At 46.4% G+C, this 12810-nt stretch overlaps 1 protein-coding gene across 2 annotated transcripts in view; it reads left to right on the top strand.

The window, feature by feature from the left end:
• ARSD (arylsulfatase D) overlaps positions 1-11303 on the top strand; it is a 19482-nt gene extending 8179 nt beyond the window's left edge. The window contains exons 4-10 of one of the 2 annotated variants that reach the window (XM_035029665.1): positions 476-598; positions 2894-3317; positions 3501-3637; positions 5113-5247; positions 7185-7347; positions 8590-8711; positions 10076-11302. In XM_035029665.1, the coding sequence (XP_034885556.1) occupies positions 476-598; positions 2894-3317; positions 3501-3637; positions 5113-5247; positions 7185-7347; positions 8590-8711; positions 10076-10440 (1469 nt within the window). In that variant the 3' untranslated portion in view covers positions 10441-11302. Of the gene's footprint in view, positions 1-475; positions 599-2893; positions 3318-3500; positions 3638-5112; positions 5248-7184; positions 7348-8589; positions 8712-10075 lie in introns of both variants that reach the window. The other variant, XM_035029666.1, reaches the window with a different exon arrangement.
• Positions 11304-12810: the final 1507 nt, after the last annotated feature.

The following is a 12810-nucleotide window of genomic DNA, read 5'->3' as shown; positions in this document are numbered from 1 at the left end:
GATTGATAGATGATAGATAGGTGGATAGATGATAGATGAATAGATGGATGGATGGATAGAGATAGATGATAGATATAGATAGATACATAGATAGATGATAGATGATAGATATAGATGATAGATAGATAGATAGGTAGATAGATAGATGATACATGATAGATGAACAGATGGATGGATGGATGGATGATAAAGAGAGAGAGAGAAACAGACAGAATCTCTCATGCCAAGGCAGGGTTTCTCAACCTTAGCACTGCTGACATTTGGGCTGGATGATTCTCTGTGGTAGGGGCATCCTGGGCACCGTAGGGTGTTTCCCCTGCCAGATGCCAGTAGAACCCCTCCTGCAATTGTGACAACCCAAACCAACCCCAGACAGGGTGAAGAGTCCCCCGGTGTGGGCCAAGTTCCTCCCCAGGCAAGAACCCCTGCTGTAGTCAAGGGAGAGTGAGTGCTTGCTCTCTGCTCTGCTCCACAGGCATGGAAGCCGATGATGGGTACCGTGCCCTCCAGTGGAACGGGGGATCGGGCGGACTCCCCGCGAATGAAACCACATTTGCGAGAATCCTGCAGCAGCAAGGTTATGCAACCGGACTCATAGGTGCTCAAATGGTTCAGGGGGATGGAGAATCAACCATCAAAAGCACCTGTTTCCCAACAAGGCGAAAACATCACGTGTCAGAACCAAAATAGGGTGCTGACCCCGTCTGATCTCTCTTGGATTGGTCACATTGTTGGAATTTCTGTCATTGACAAGCAATTTTAATTCAACATCTTGCGAGATTTGCCTCTTTCCTTCCATTCCCAGGCTTTGTATTAGGGGCTGGTCTCATAGGCACCCCACTGCCTGGCACCCCCCAAAACTCCAGCCTCCAGAAGGAAAGCAGGTGTTCAGCAAAACCACATTGTGCAAACATTTTAGACACAGAGCCACACTTACTATTTAGGGAATGATGGGAATCTTCTGGAGAGCCGATTGTCACACATCATTAGTCAAGGGCCAACCTTGTAAGACCACCTGTCTGAGAACGGCACTCTGACACCTGCTAGGTGACTTCTTTACAGATGGGCGCCCACCTGTCATGGACCACAGGCTTGTGACCACTTTCGTTCCTTGCTTCAGCCTGTGGCTTTAGAAGTGGTATCCGTCTTAGAGGAATCAGAGGCCAGATGACGAGGGCGTCTTCCCCGACCCCTCAGTCAAGGGAGGGCTGGGTCAGGTCTGTGTGCAGGGGTCCCATTCGATTCCTCACCAGCTCTTCCACACTCAGAGTCGCTGTTGAGTTCAGAAGGGACTATGACACCCCCACTTTGTCAGGGCAGTGATTGGCTGGAGGTGTGGGTAATCACCCTTACCCCCTTTTAAAATGTCCTGCTACTTTAGAAATAGAGATTATGTAGATTTACTTCCCACAGTGCTGGAGGCTGAGCAGTCCAAGATCCAGATTCCGTGTCTGGTGAGGACCCTCATCCTGCTTCACAGATGACTGTCTTCTCTCTGTGTCCTCACATGTGAGAAGAAGGGGTGAGGATCTCTCTGGGGCACTAATCCCATTCACAGGGGCTCCACCCTGAGGATCTGATCTCCTCTCCAAGGTCCCACCTCCAAATACCATCAACCTCAGGGTCAGGTCTCAACATAGGAATTTTGGGGAGACGCAGATATTCAGAATATAGCATATCCCATTTTCAAGGACTTTGTACACATCTGCTCTATCGCCTATATTTCTCTTTTCAATCCTAAGAAGTAGAGCAAAGCTTCTTAGCCACGCAAATTGACTGGAACTTTCCATTACCAACTCACCACCGTTGGGTCAATGTCCTTGACCCCACAACAACCCAGGTATCTCCTACTCTGTGGGTGGAATTGTGTTTAAAACTAGATGAGTAGATTTATTTTGTGTTTACTGGACTTGCAGACCTGTGTATCGGTTCGTTCTGTGAATCTTTATTCTTCTCGTGCACACACCCCATCTATATTCAGACAAGGCTGTTCTTCACATTCCAAATGGTAGAAAGTGGACAAGATGGAGACCGTCCTGTATACTTTTCGTCTCCACCTATTTCACCCCATCTCAGCATTTTCACTTTCATAAATGTAAGCAGGCATATGAAGGAATGTCCCTGGGCTTGGAACTAAAACCAATCCTACAAGTTCTGAAGACGCTTTGTGAGTCATGGGAGGGAAGAGCAGGGCAGGGACCCAGCTTAACCTCTGCACTTGGAAATTATGGCAAGTAGTACCTTGGACCCTTTTCTGTTCTATCTTGTAGCTAAATTTAAGCTGGCTGAGCATCTGGAGAGAACCCAATTCTATATATCCTGCTAGAATTTGATAGATGGGCTTCCTCATGTTCCATCTCAATGATATTATAAAATTACTGCCTTTGGAAAAAGTCTATTATAAGCAATTCTTGCTTATTAGTTATTAGAGTGAGTCAGTTCCTTCTGCTCTATCATAAGATTATTCTAGAGCCAGCTCCTGTTATCAAGTAGTTGTCTTTTAAGTAAGAAATATCGTAAGTGATGTTTTCTGAGTTATTTAATAGCAGAATAGTCTAGGGTTGCAAATTGTAATTCCCAACAGTCCAGAAAACCTTAAACCTTTAATCTTCTTTTTCTTTAAACCTTTAATCTCTTGATAACGATCATGACCTCCATACGTTTGTTCACTATCTGCAAAGTGCAATGTAACCATTTAAAAATACACCAGTATCAAACATTCATTTTATTCCTTTCTATCTCAAATTTATATCATGTTCCTTTTTTTTTTCAGATTTTGCTGTTTGCATACCTTTATTTTCATTGGAGCATCCAAATTATTGAGAAGGTGATTGGTATCAGACAGAGTGCCTTCCATGTGTGTTCTTGTTTAACTTCTTGCTCTTATTTTCAGGAAAATGGCACCAGGGTGTGAACTGTGAATCCCGCACCGACCACTGCCACCACCCACTGAACCACGGATTTGACTATTTTTATGGCATGCCTTTCACGCTTGTGGATGACTGTCAGCCAGGCATGCCCCCGGGACTGGACGCCACGACTAGAGCCCGGCTGTGGCATTACACCCAGATGGCGGCACTGGGGGTACTGACTGTTGCTGTTGGTAAGACTTGGAGGTTAATCTCTGTGTCCTGGAAGGTAGTTCTGGGTGCAGCCAGCCTCGTCTTCCTCTTCTTCATCTCCTGGTACGCCAGCTTTGGGTTTGTGCGTCGTTGGAACTGTATCCTGATGAGAAACCATGACGTCACAGAGCAGCCCATGGTTTTGGAAAGAACGACGAGTCTCATGCTACACGAGGCAATTTCCTATATTGAAAGGTAATCCCAATTTTAAAGAGGAGGTGAGTTCTCATAGCACCCGAGTCTCTTTATCATCTTTGGAATTTCTTAAACCAGCCCCGATGGGGAGATGAGTTTCAAGGACTCAAATGGATCAAATACTGTTGAAACAGGATCAAATACAGGTGTCATCGTGTCCGAAGGATGTTTTTCTTCTTTCAGAAATAAGCACAGGCCATTCCTTCTCTTCGTGTCCTTGCTGCATGTACACATTCCCCTGGTAACCACAAAACAGTTTCTTGGGAAAAGCCAGCACGGCTTATATGGCGACAACGTGGAGGAGATGGATTGGCTTGTAGGTAAGTCAAGGCACAGCCGTGCTTCATTCAGTCTTGGCCTCACCACTGAACTTTGGTAACAGATGGGCCACCTCACTATGAACCAACTTGCAATAAAGAATAAGAGAAAAGGCGGGGCACCTGGGTGGCTCAGTTGGTTAAGCGACTGCCTTCGGCCCAGGTCATAATCCTGGAGTCCCGGGATCGAGTCCCGCATCGGGCTCCCTGCTCTGCGGGGAGTCTGCTTCTCCCTCTGGCCCTCCCCCCTCTCGTGCTCTCTCTATCTCATTCTCTCTCTCAAATAAATAAATAAAATCTTTAAAAAAAAAAAAGAATAAGAGAAAAGGCAAAGAATAGGGAGAAAATTTCCCATATCATTCATGTGCTCCTTCAGCACTTCCGATCCCTCAGCCTACTTCTGCACAAAATCATCCTACAAAGTGTATTATTTAAAGCCATCATGAGGGGCACCTGGGTGGCTCAGTCGGTTAAGCATCTGCCTTGGGCTCGGGTCATGATCTCAGGGTCCTGGGATCGAGTCCTGCATCGGGCTCCCTGCTCAGTGGGGAGTCTGCTTTTCCTTCTCCCTCTGCTCCTCCCCCATCTTTGTGCTCTCTCTCTCTCAAATAAATAAATAAAATCTTAAAAAAAATAATAAAGCCATCTTGAGACATTGCAGAAAGTGAAGCAAGAACACTATCGTTCAGGGCAACAGACCAACATCACTGTGGCCTGGAGAAAACCTGGAGAGATCCAGCGAGATTATAGATTGTTTGTTTTCACATTGCAGTATAGTTGATACATAGTGTTACCTTAGTTTCAAGTGTATATAGATTCTTAAAAGAATGTAGACATCTAAATCCTTGCAGGATCCAAGGACTTATCCTGGGAGAAGCATAGTGCTAGAGTAGACCAAGTAAAGAGGCAAACAATCCCAAAATGGGAGGGTAGATTACATCATGCTTTAAAAACATGCATTTCCACTGCTGTACATGCCCGTGTGGTGTAAAATCTTTACTTTCAGTGCTTTAGATGTGCATTTGGTCTCCGTAGATAAAGCGAGTGCTTGGCTTGTAGATGGCTCCACTCTCCTGAGCCTTGGCCCCCATATGCCAACACCCACAGATGGCTCACAGCTCTGGCTTCCTCCTGTCTTGACAGGCTTGTCCCATCAAACCCTTTCTCACCACGTTCCCACCCCCATGCACTCATTATGGACACGCGTATGCATGCCAACAATGCCCATTCAGAACACTCCATTGCTGGCATATTGGCTTTAGGTGTTTATTCTGTTTTCTGTGTTAGTAGCACTAATGATCACTAGTGATACCTTTGTAAACAAGATTCTGAATCCTGTGGTATGAGGAAAATCAGATAGGGGTTCACACTTTGTCATCACATTCATAACGACAGTCTCTTGGTGACTGCAAATTTGGGTTGAATTCGCTGATGCTGTTTCTTTGGCTCTGTCCTGAATTGTTCTATTTCTCTTAAAGGTGAAATCCTTAAAGCCGTTGACGTAAATGGTTTGAAAAACATGACATTCACGTATTTTACCTCTGATCACGGAGGACATTTGGAGGCAAGGGACGAACGTGGCCAGCTGGGGGGATGGAATGGAATATTCAGAGGTGAGACCAGTGGATGTTGGGGGTTAAAAGTCAGATATGTGACCCATCAAATGATTCCCAGTGATACAGGCTGGAGAGCAAGCAGAAGGGGAAAAGAGTCTGTGCTTTCAAAGGGGGATTTTCTTGAGCAGCTCCTATACACCAAAATCTATCCAGATGCTAAGAGAGAGAAAAAAAAAGATACCTGCACTTCCCTTAAAGAATTCACATTTTAGTAGAAGAGTGAGATATACAAATAAATAATTAAGATAAAATTAAAATAAATGCCATCCTAAATCAAGGGTAGTGCAGTAACTATAACCTTAGTTATATGTGTCCCTGTACTCCACAACATCATGCAAGATTTAGGGCGTGATACCTTTATATTGTCATCTTAAAAGTCTGATACAATTGTTCTGCATGATTCATGGATTCCATATTTATGAATTCATTTACTTGCTAAAATATATCTGTAACCCCAAAAATCAATACTTGCAATGCCTTTGCACTCATTTGAACAGCAGTAAAAATATTGGTCGCCTGACATGCGTGTTCTCAACTAAGGTTGGATGACGTAACCCTGTGCCTACAATTTCATCTCTCAGACTATAAACATGTGTCCTTTTCACGGTCTCTTTAGTGGCCACATTTTTATAGTTTTGTTTGCTTTTTATTGGTGACTTTGCTACTTCAAATAGCTCCCAACCGTACTTCTGAAGGACTGTTCCCTGTTTCCAAGGGCAAGAAGCTTGCAATGTGCCTTATGGAGAAAATAGGTGTGTTAGATTGGCTTCATCCAGAGGAATTCCATTGCTGTTGGCCATGAGTCCAATGCGAATGAATCACAATATCTACTCAATAAGGAGTCTTTAAACCAAAACACACAGAAATATACTGATTGGCTGATGAAAATACGGGGACCAGAGTCTCCCTGGAACTGAGCCCTATATTACACCTGAGAGTCGTGGTTCAGTATGAGCTAACTGGTGTTTGTGGCGACTTTGTAGAACATCACTCCAGGGAATGAGAGTCAACTGTATATGTTCCTATGACTTGGAAGTGGCTTTTTCCTCCAATCCTCCATATACATCCCCAAGCTGTACAGTAGATTCTCGTCATTCCCGGTGGTATGTTCTACAAACAGCCTACCCCTTGATTTCCAACTGGGACCCAGAACAGAGTACCCACCAAGCCACACCTGACTCCCAACATACAGAAGGGAGACCTAATACACAGGAGTGAGACTGCTGATTTGCAGTAACTTGTTACGCAGCAGTACAAGACAAAGGCAAGCCCGTTATAATTTTTGAGCTGCAACAAAGAAGTATTTATTTAGCAAGATTCTGAACACATCCCTCCCTGTTTACAACTCTCCTTCTGTAACATAGGATTGCTTTGATTTCCATACCCAGAGTTCTTAGGAAGTGGAAGCACGTTGTCTAATGCTCAATACTTATATGCATTTCCCAAAGAGCCAACCTGGGCCCCAACTTACTGCTAAGGGTCCCAGAAATGAAGAAGAACCAGGAAAAGGGGTAAAGGAACAGGTGTATGGTATGGCGAGCAGGTGGGAGAGGAAGAGAAGGGGGTCCAAGATCCAATTCCTAGTCCTTTCAGAAAGAAAAAGGACAGAGGAAGACAGGGACCACCAACCATGCGCAGTATGAAATCCCAGTGCCGGTTATAGCTCTGAAGCCACGCACTGCACACCCCATGTGTCCCATGGTTGCAAAGACCCGCTGAATCTCAAGAGGAGAGCATATGAACTCCACGTGCCCATAGGGATGTGACGAGGTTCTGGAATTATTGCTGCAAATGTTTTTGGGAAATGCAGGCTGCCACCGTGTGTGATTATGTGTGGGGGTGCCCAGGTACATACACACAGACAGACAGGTGCACCCAGGTGTGTGTGTGGATGGGACCATCTCCTGAAGAATTCTAATGGCATTTACTTACAGGTGGCAAAGGGATGGGGGGCTGGGAAGGCGGCATCCGTGTCCCAGGGATCTTCCGCTGGCCTGGGGTGCTGCCGGCTGGCCAAATGATCCACGAGCCCACCAGCCTGATGGATGTTTTCCCCACCGTGGTCCAGCTGGGGGGCGGCAATGTGCCCCAGGACAGGTACACATGTAATGAGATCTCCGTCCTCCCCAGTTCCTCAGAGCTGTCCTTTTACTATTTTACACGTAGGGGAGAAGCCCTACCACGATGTGAGAACATTCAGAAAGTTCTCACATCCTCAAATGTAGGGGGCAGCCTAAAGCAAAATAATCATACTCAGTTAAACATGATTAAATAAAACATTGGGTCCATCTACTCATTTTGCCATTTTGGTAAGATTTTATAACTCAGCACAACGGGGAGATGAAAGCATTAGAAGTCAATCCACTGAAACACATCTCCCTATGGTTTCCTGAGAGTCACTCTTGCCCGTATGTTGATGACTGACAGCGTGCTTTAAAAATGATTTATCACCTCGATATTAGCACAGGACCAAAGACTCTTGCGAATACAAGATAAAAACAAGGCAGTAAATATTTTGATAATGATTTGGTTTTACTCCATTTAAGGGAACAAATAAATACTCCTGTATAAGAGAGACAGAACCAATAGTTATATGTGCAGGTGTCTGTGTGTTTATAAAATAAGACATATATCTTATGCTCATGCATTTGTGGACAAATTGAAATCCTTATGTCGGGCCAGTGGGCTGCAAACCCAGGCAGAATTTCCCTGTTACAGTCTCAAGGCAGAATTCTACCTTCTCTGGGAAACCTCAGTCTTTGCTCTTGGCTGCCGTCAACTGATTCTGTGAGGCCCACCTTCACTGTGAAGCGCGCTCTGCTTTGCTCAGAGTGCACTGATTGTGGATGTTAACCGTGTCAAAAAAAATGCCTTCACAGCAACACTCAGGGTGGTGTTTCACCAAATCACTGAGCACCATGACCCAGCCAAGTGGACACAGAAAACGGAACCATCATAATTAGGATATAGTTAAAAGTGTTCTACAACTGTAAGGGAAAATACTACATTTGTACATTAAGTTCAGATTGAGGACTTTTTAAAAATATGGTCATGTGGCCATGACTGGCAAGGTTGGGATGGTGTGTATGTCTGTGTGCTCACTGTGTATGGAGTGCTGCATAACAAAATGACCCCACAAGTTAGTGACTTTGTGTTTAGAAACAATGACGTGCATCTTGCTCAACAACTTGCAATCTGGACAGAGTTGGGGAGACAGCTCATCTCTGCTCTTCTTGCCCCATAGCAGGGGCCCTTACAAGCTTGGAGTTTCATTTTCAGGTGCAATGCAGCCTGAGCAGCCTTGGTCTGATTCCTCCTTGTGTCTCTTTACTGAATCAGGGTGATCGATGGCCGTAGCCTGGTGCCCTTGCTTCAAGGGGCTGCTGAGCACTCTGCGCATGAGTTCCTGTTTCATTACTGTGGAAAGTATCTGCATGCAGCACGCTGGCACGAGCAGGACAGTGAGTACATGCCTTCTCCTGGTGCGGGGGGTGGGGGTTGCATTAGTCAGGGTCCCCCTGAGAAACAGAACCAAGAGTGTGTGGGATGGATGGATGGATGGAGGGAGGGAAGGTGGATGGATGGGTAGATGCATGGATAAGTGGATGGATGGATGGATGGATGGATGGATGGATGGATGGACACATGGATGGATGGATGGTTGGATGGAAGGTGGATGGATGTGTAGATCATGGATAAGTGGATGGATGGATGGATGGATGGATGGATGGGTGACACATGGTTGGATGGATGGACATACGATGGATGGTTGGATGGATGGATGGGTGGACAGATGAAAGATCATGGATGGATGGATAGATGAGAGATGATGGATGGAGGATTGATAGGATAGATTAATAGATAATAAAATAGATGACAGAGAGGTAGATAGGTAGATAACAGATGGATGATAGAGAGAGAAAATAAAGACAGATGTAGATGAATTGGGTGGATAGAAACGAGAGATTTTTCAAGAATTGTCTCATGTGGCTGTGGGGACTGGCAAGTCTGAAATCTTCAGGGCCCGCCCGCAGTCCTGCAGGAATGGATGCTGACATCTTGAGTCCAAAGGCTAGAAACTCAGGCAGAATTTCTGTGTTGTGCTCTGCAGGCAGAATTCTTTCCTCTTTAGGGGACTTCAGTCTGCTTTCTCTTACATCCTTCAGGTGATTGGGTGGGGCCCACCCACAGTATGGAGGGCGGTCTGCTAATGTAAATGTTCATCTCACTGGGAAAAAAAAAAAAAAGCAAACCCACGCCAGGGACATGTAGATTAGTCTTTGACCACGTTTCTGGGTGCCATAGGCTGGCCATAATGATGCATGAAACGCAGCATTACAGAGCAAATCTCTTTCTGAGAAGCTGAGGAGACTCAGTCTCTCATGGGGAATGTGGCTGGTGCCGGGCAAATGTACAGGGGAAGGGAAGCTGCGGGCTGCACCCCATGCCACCCTCTGATTGGCTTTATTATCTGCCATGTATGCAAATGCCCCCTGAGGACACAGCAAGAACTTTCACAATGTTGATGTGTCCTATTTGCTTCTGTTAATGAAGCTAGTATGGGGATGTGGAGCAATTAGAAAAGAGAGTGAAGGGTAAGAATGAAGTAAGCACGGCCCGTAGGGGTATCATCCCTGCAGGCAGCCTCACTGAGCACTTTGGGAGGAGTCCCTTTGCCTCTGTGTGCCTGGTCCACACCCTATAGACACACTTTGCAAGAACCACCTGCTTTTCTTCTCTCCTCTCTTTTTACTTGGATGGGATGTTGACGATTTCCCCAGGGCTGGTACTTAGGTCAGGTGTTCACCGCTCTGTTTGTCTTTAGGGGGAAGACTCTGGAAGGTCCACTACATGACACCACAATTCCACCCCAAGGGGGCGGGGGCCTGCTATGGCCGAGGCCTGTGCCCCTGCTCCGGGGACGGCGTGACCCAACACAGCCCTCCTCTGCTCTTCGACCTCTCCAGGGACCCTTCCGAGGTGGAGCCCCTGTCCCCTGGCTCCGAACCCCGGTACCACTCGGTGGTAGCACTGGTGGGCGAGGCAGTGGATCAGCACAGGAAGACCCTGAGTCCTGTGCCCCCGCAGTTTTCCCTGAGCAACATCATCTGGAAGCCGTGGCTGCAGCCATGCTGTGGAACCTTCCCCTTGTGCGCGTGTGGGCAGGACGAGGTCCCCAGTGAGACATGACCTCACACTTGGCAGGATGCCTGTCATCAGACAGACGGGGCAAAACATGTTGGCGAGGATGCAGAGAAAGGGGAACCGTCTTGCACTGTTGCTGGGAATGCAAACTGGTGCAGCCACTCTGCAAAACAGGATGGAGTTTCCCCCAAAAATTAAAAATAGAGCTATCCTATGACCCACTGATTGCACTCCTGGGTATTTGCCCAAAGGAAATGAAAACAGGATCTCAAAGATACCTGCACCCCCATGTTCATAGCAAAATTCTTCAGAGCAGCCAAGACCTAGAAACAACCCAAGTGCCCGTCGATGTGGTCCATCCACAGAACGCAACACGACTCAGCCACGAGAAGCAAGGAGATCCTGCCCTTTGTGACAAAGTGGATGGAACTCAGGGACATTATGCAAAGTGCAGTAAGCCAGACACAGATCCAAAAATACCACATGATCTCACCAATTCGTGGAGTCTTAACAATAAAAGAGGGAAGGGTGTGTTCTCTCTTGGAGGGATGAAACCCCATGCTACCATCCTCTGCTTCATGGCCTCAGGATGGCTGCAGCAGCTCCAGCCACCACACAGACATTCCAGGCTGCCGGAAAAAGGGCATTCCTCCCAGCTGAGTAAGCCCCTGTGAAGGGGATTCTGCAGAGGTCCTAACCCCGGACTCCTGCTTCCGACCGTAGAAACAACTGGGAATTAAGAAATGCACTTTTTGAAGTGGGCACATACCTGCAGGGGGTAGAATCAGGGTTAGTCTCATCAGCCTAAAGGTGAGACAGCCTTTATAATGACTTGTCTGAGGTCTTTGATACATCATTTCATTGACAAATTAAATTATTTAGCAAATTTTGAGGTTCCCGCTGGCTTATAAACCTCGAATTTCTGCAAGAAACCTCCTTTTGGGCTTTTTAAAAATTTCTTCCCCCCTTTTTTCCATCCTGTATGACTTTCTTGTCTGCTTCTCATGAGTCAGTCTTTTTAAGTGAAACTTTTTTCCGCTTGCAAAACACTGCCAATATCCAACTCTACACACATATATTTTAATGCAAAACTGACTCAGAAAATCAGACGTGCAGCAGGGAGGCGGGTGGGAGGGACGTGGGGAAAGATGCCGGGGGCTGCCTGCAGATCCACAGGGGAAGGAGGCAGCGCAGGGCCCCAGGGCGGTGATAAGCAGGACGCACTCCCGGGTCAGGGCAGAGCAGAGCTGATTTACAACCAGATGGAACAAGCCTTATCTTAATCTCCAGGGCCCCTTGTCTTTACTTGCAGCGAAACATTGGCAACTGGCCTAACCGGTTAGACCGGCTGTGGCTTAACTAAGTGTCCCCCGGAGGCAAGACAGACTTCTCCCCTCCACTGTCTGCTCTGTTGAAACCGAATTTCCTCCCACAGACCTTGGTGCTCAGTCTGCAGGCAGAGCAAACGGGGAGCTTTGCACGGACTGCTGCTGAACCCCCAGGGCTTCCTGCCAGGTTCCGTCTCTGGCTGCCCTCCTGTCCCACGCCTTTATTGCAAGCTCTGCCTGAGTGTGAGCAGACTCTGAGGGGCCTGGGGGTGCACTCGAATATCCAAACTAGGGAAATTTTGCAGAATATGGTCAGCGTTGGCTAGCCCCATAGATGAGCTTGTTACACATCCAATGGGGCGTTCCCTGTCACAGTTGGCTGTTCACAAGCAAAAACACACATTTAGACCTTTAACCTCTCACACATCCCGAAGGATGAACGCCAAATCCACTAGAGACCCAAACGAAAAAGAGGAACTGCAAAACATCCAGAAAGAAATGCAGGGCAAAATCTTTGTCCTCTTAGGTTAGGAAGAGATTTTTTAAGATAAGACAACCAAAGCTTGATCTGCTTTTCAAAAGTCGATAAATGAGAGTTTATCAAAATTCAAAGCTTGTGTGCTTTAAAGAGCACCATGAAAAAAAGGGAAAAGATAAGCCGCAGACGGGAGAAAAATATTTCCAAATGAATACAACTCCACAATAAGGAGACAAACCACCTAAGAAGTGGGCAAAAGATGTGCAGTCATTTTACTAAAGAAGAAATGAATGACTAATAAGCACATACAAGGATAATTGGTCTGCGTTTCCTTATTCAGGAGTGGTTGCCCGAAAGAAACGCCACTCTGCTTCAACTTGTTTGCAATCCCACACCAAAACCCATCAGCGTTGGAGCTGCTCAGGTGCATTCGAGTACCACACAATGGTTTCAGCAAGATACGACCAAGTGATAATACTATATTTTGTTCCTCTACATCTACACACCTTCACCCACCCTGCAAAGTCACCGTATCTACAGGAGCTTCTCCCCAGATGGCATTTCCTCTTGCTCCCAAATAATAACTGGAAAATATTTCTAGAACAAGAA

This window comes from Mirounga leonina, unplaced genomic scaffold (genome assembly GCF_011800145.1).
Source record: "Mirounga leonina isolate KUSES-001 unplaced genomic scaffold, KU_Mleo_1.0 Mir_268, whole genome shotgun sequence".
Taxonomy (NCBI): domain Eukaryota; kingdom Metazoa; phylum Chordata; class Mammalia; order Carnivora; family Phocidae; genus Mirounga; species Mirounga leonina.
Note: the sequence above shows the minus strand (reverse complement) of the source record. Positions and strands in the feature narration are given on the sequence as shown.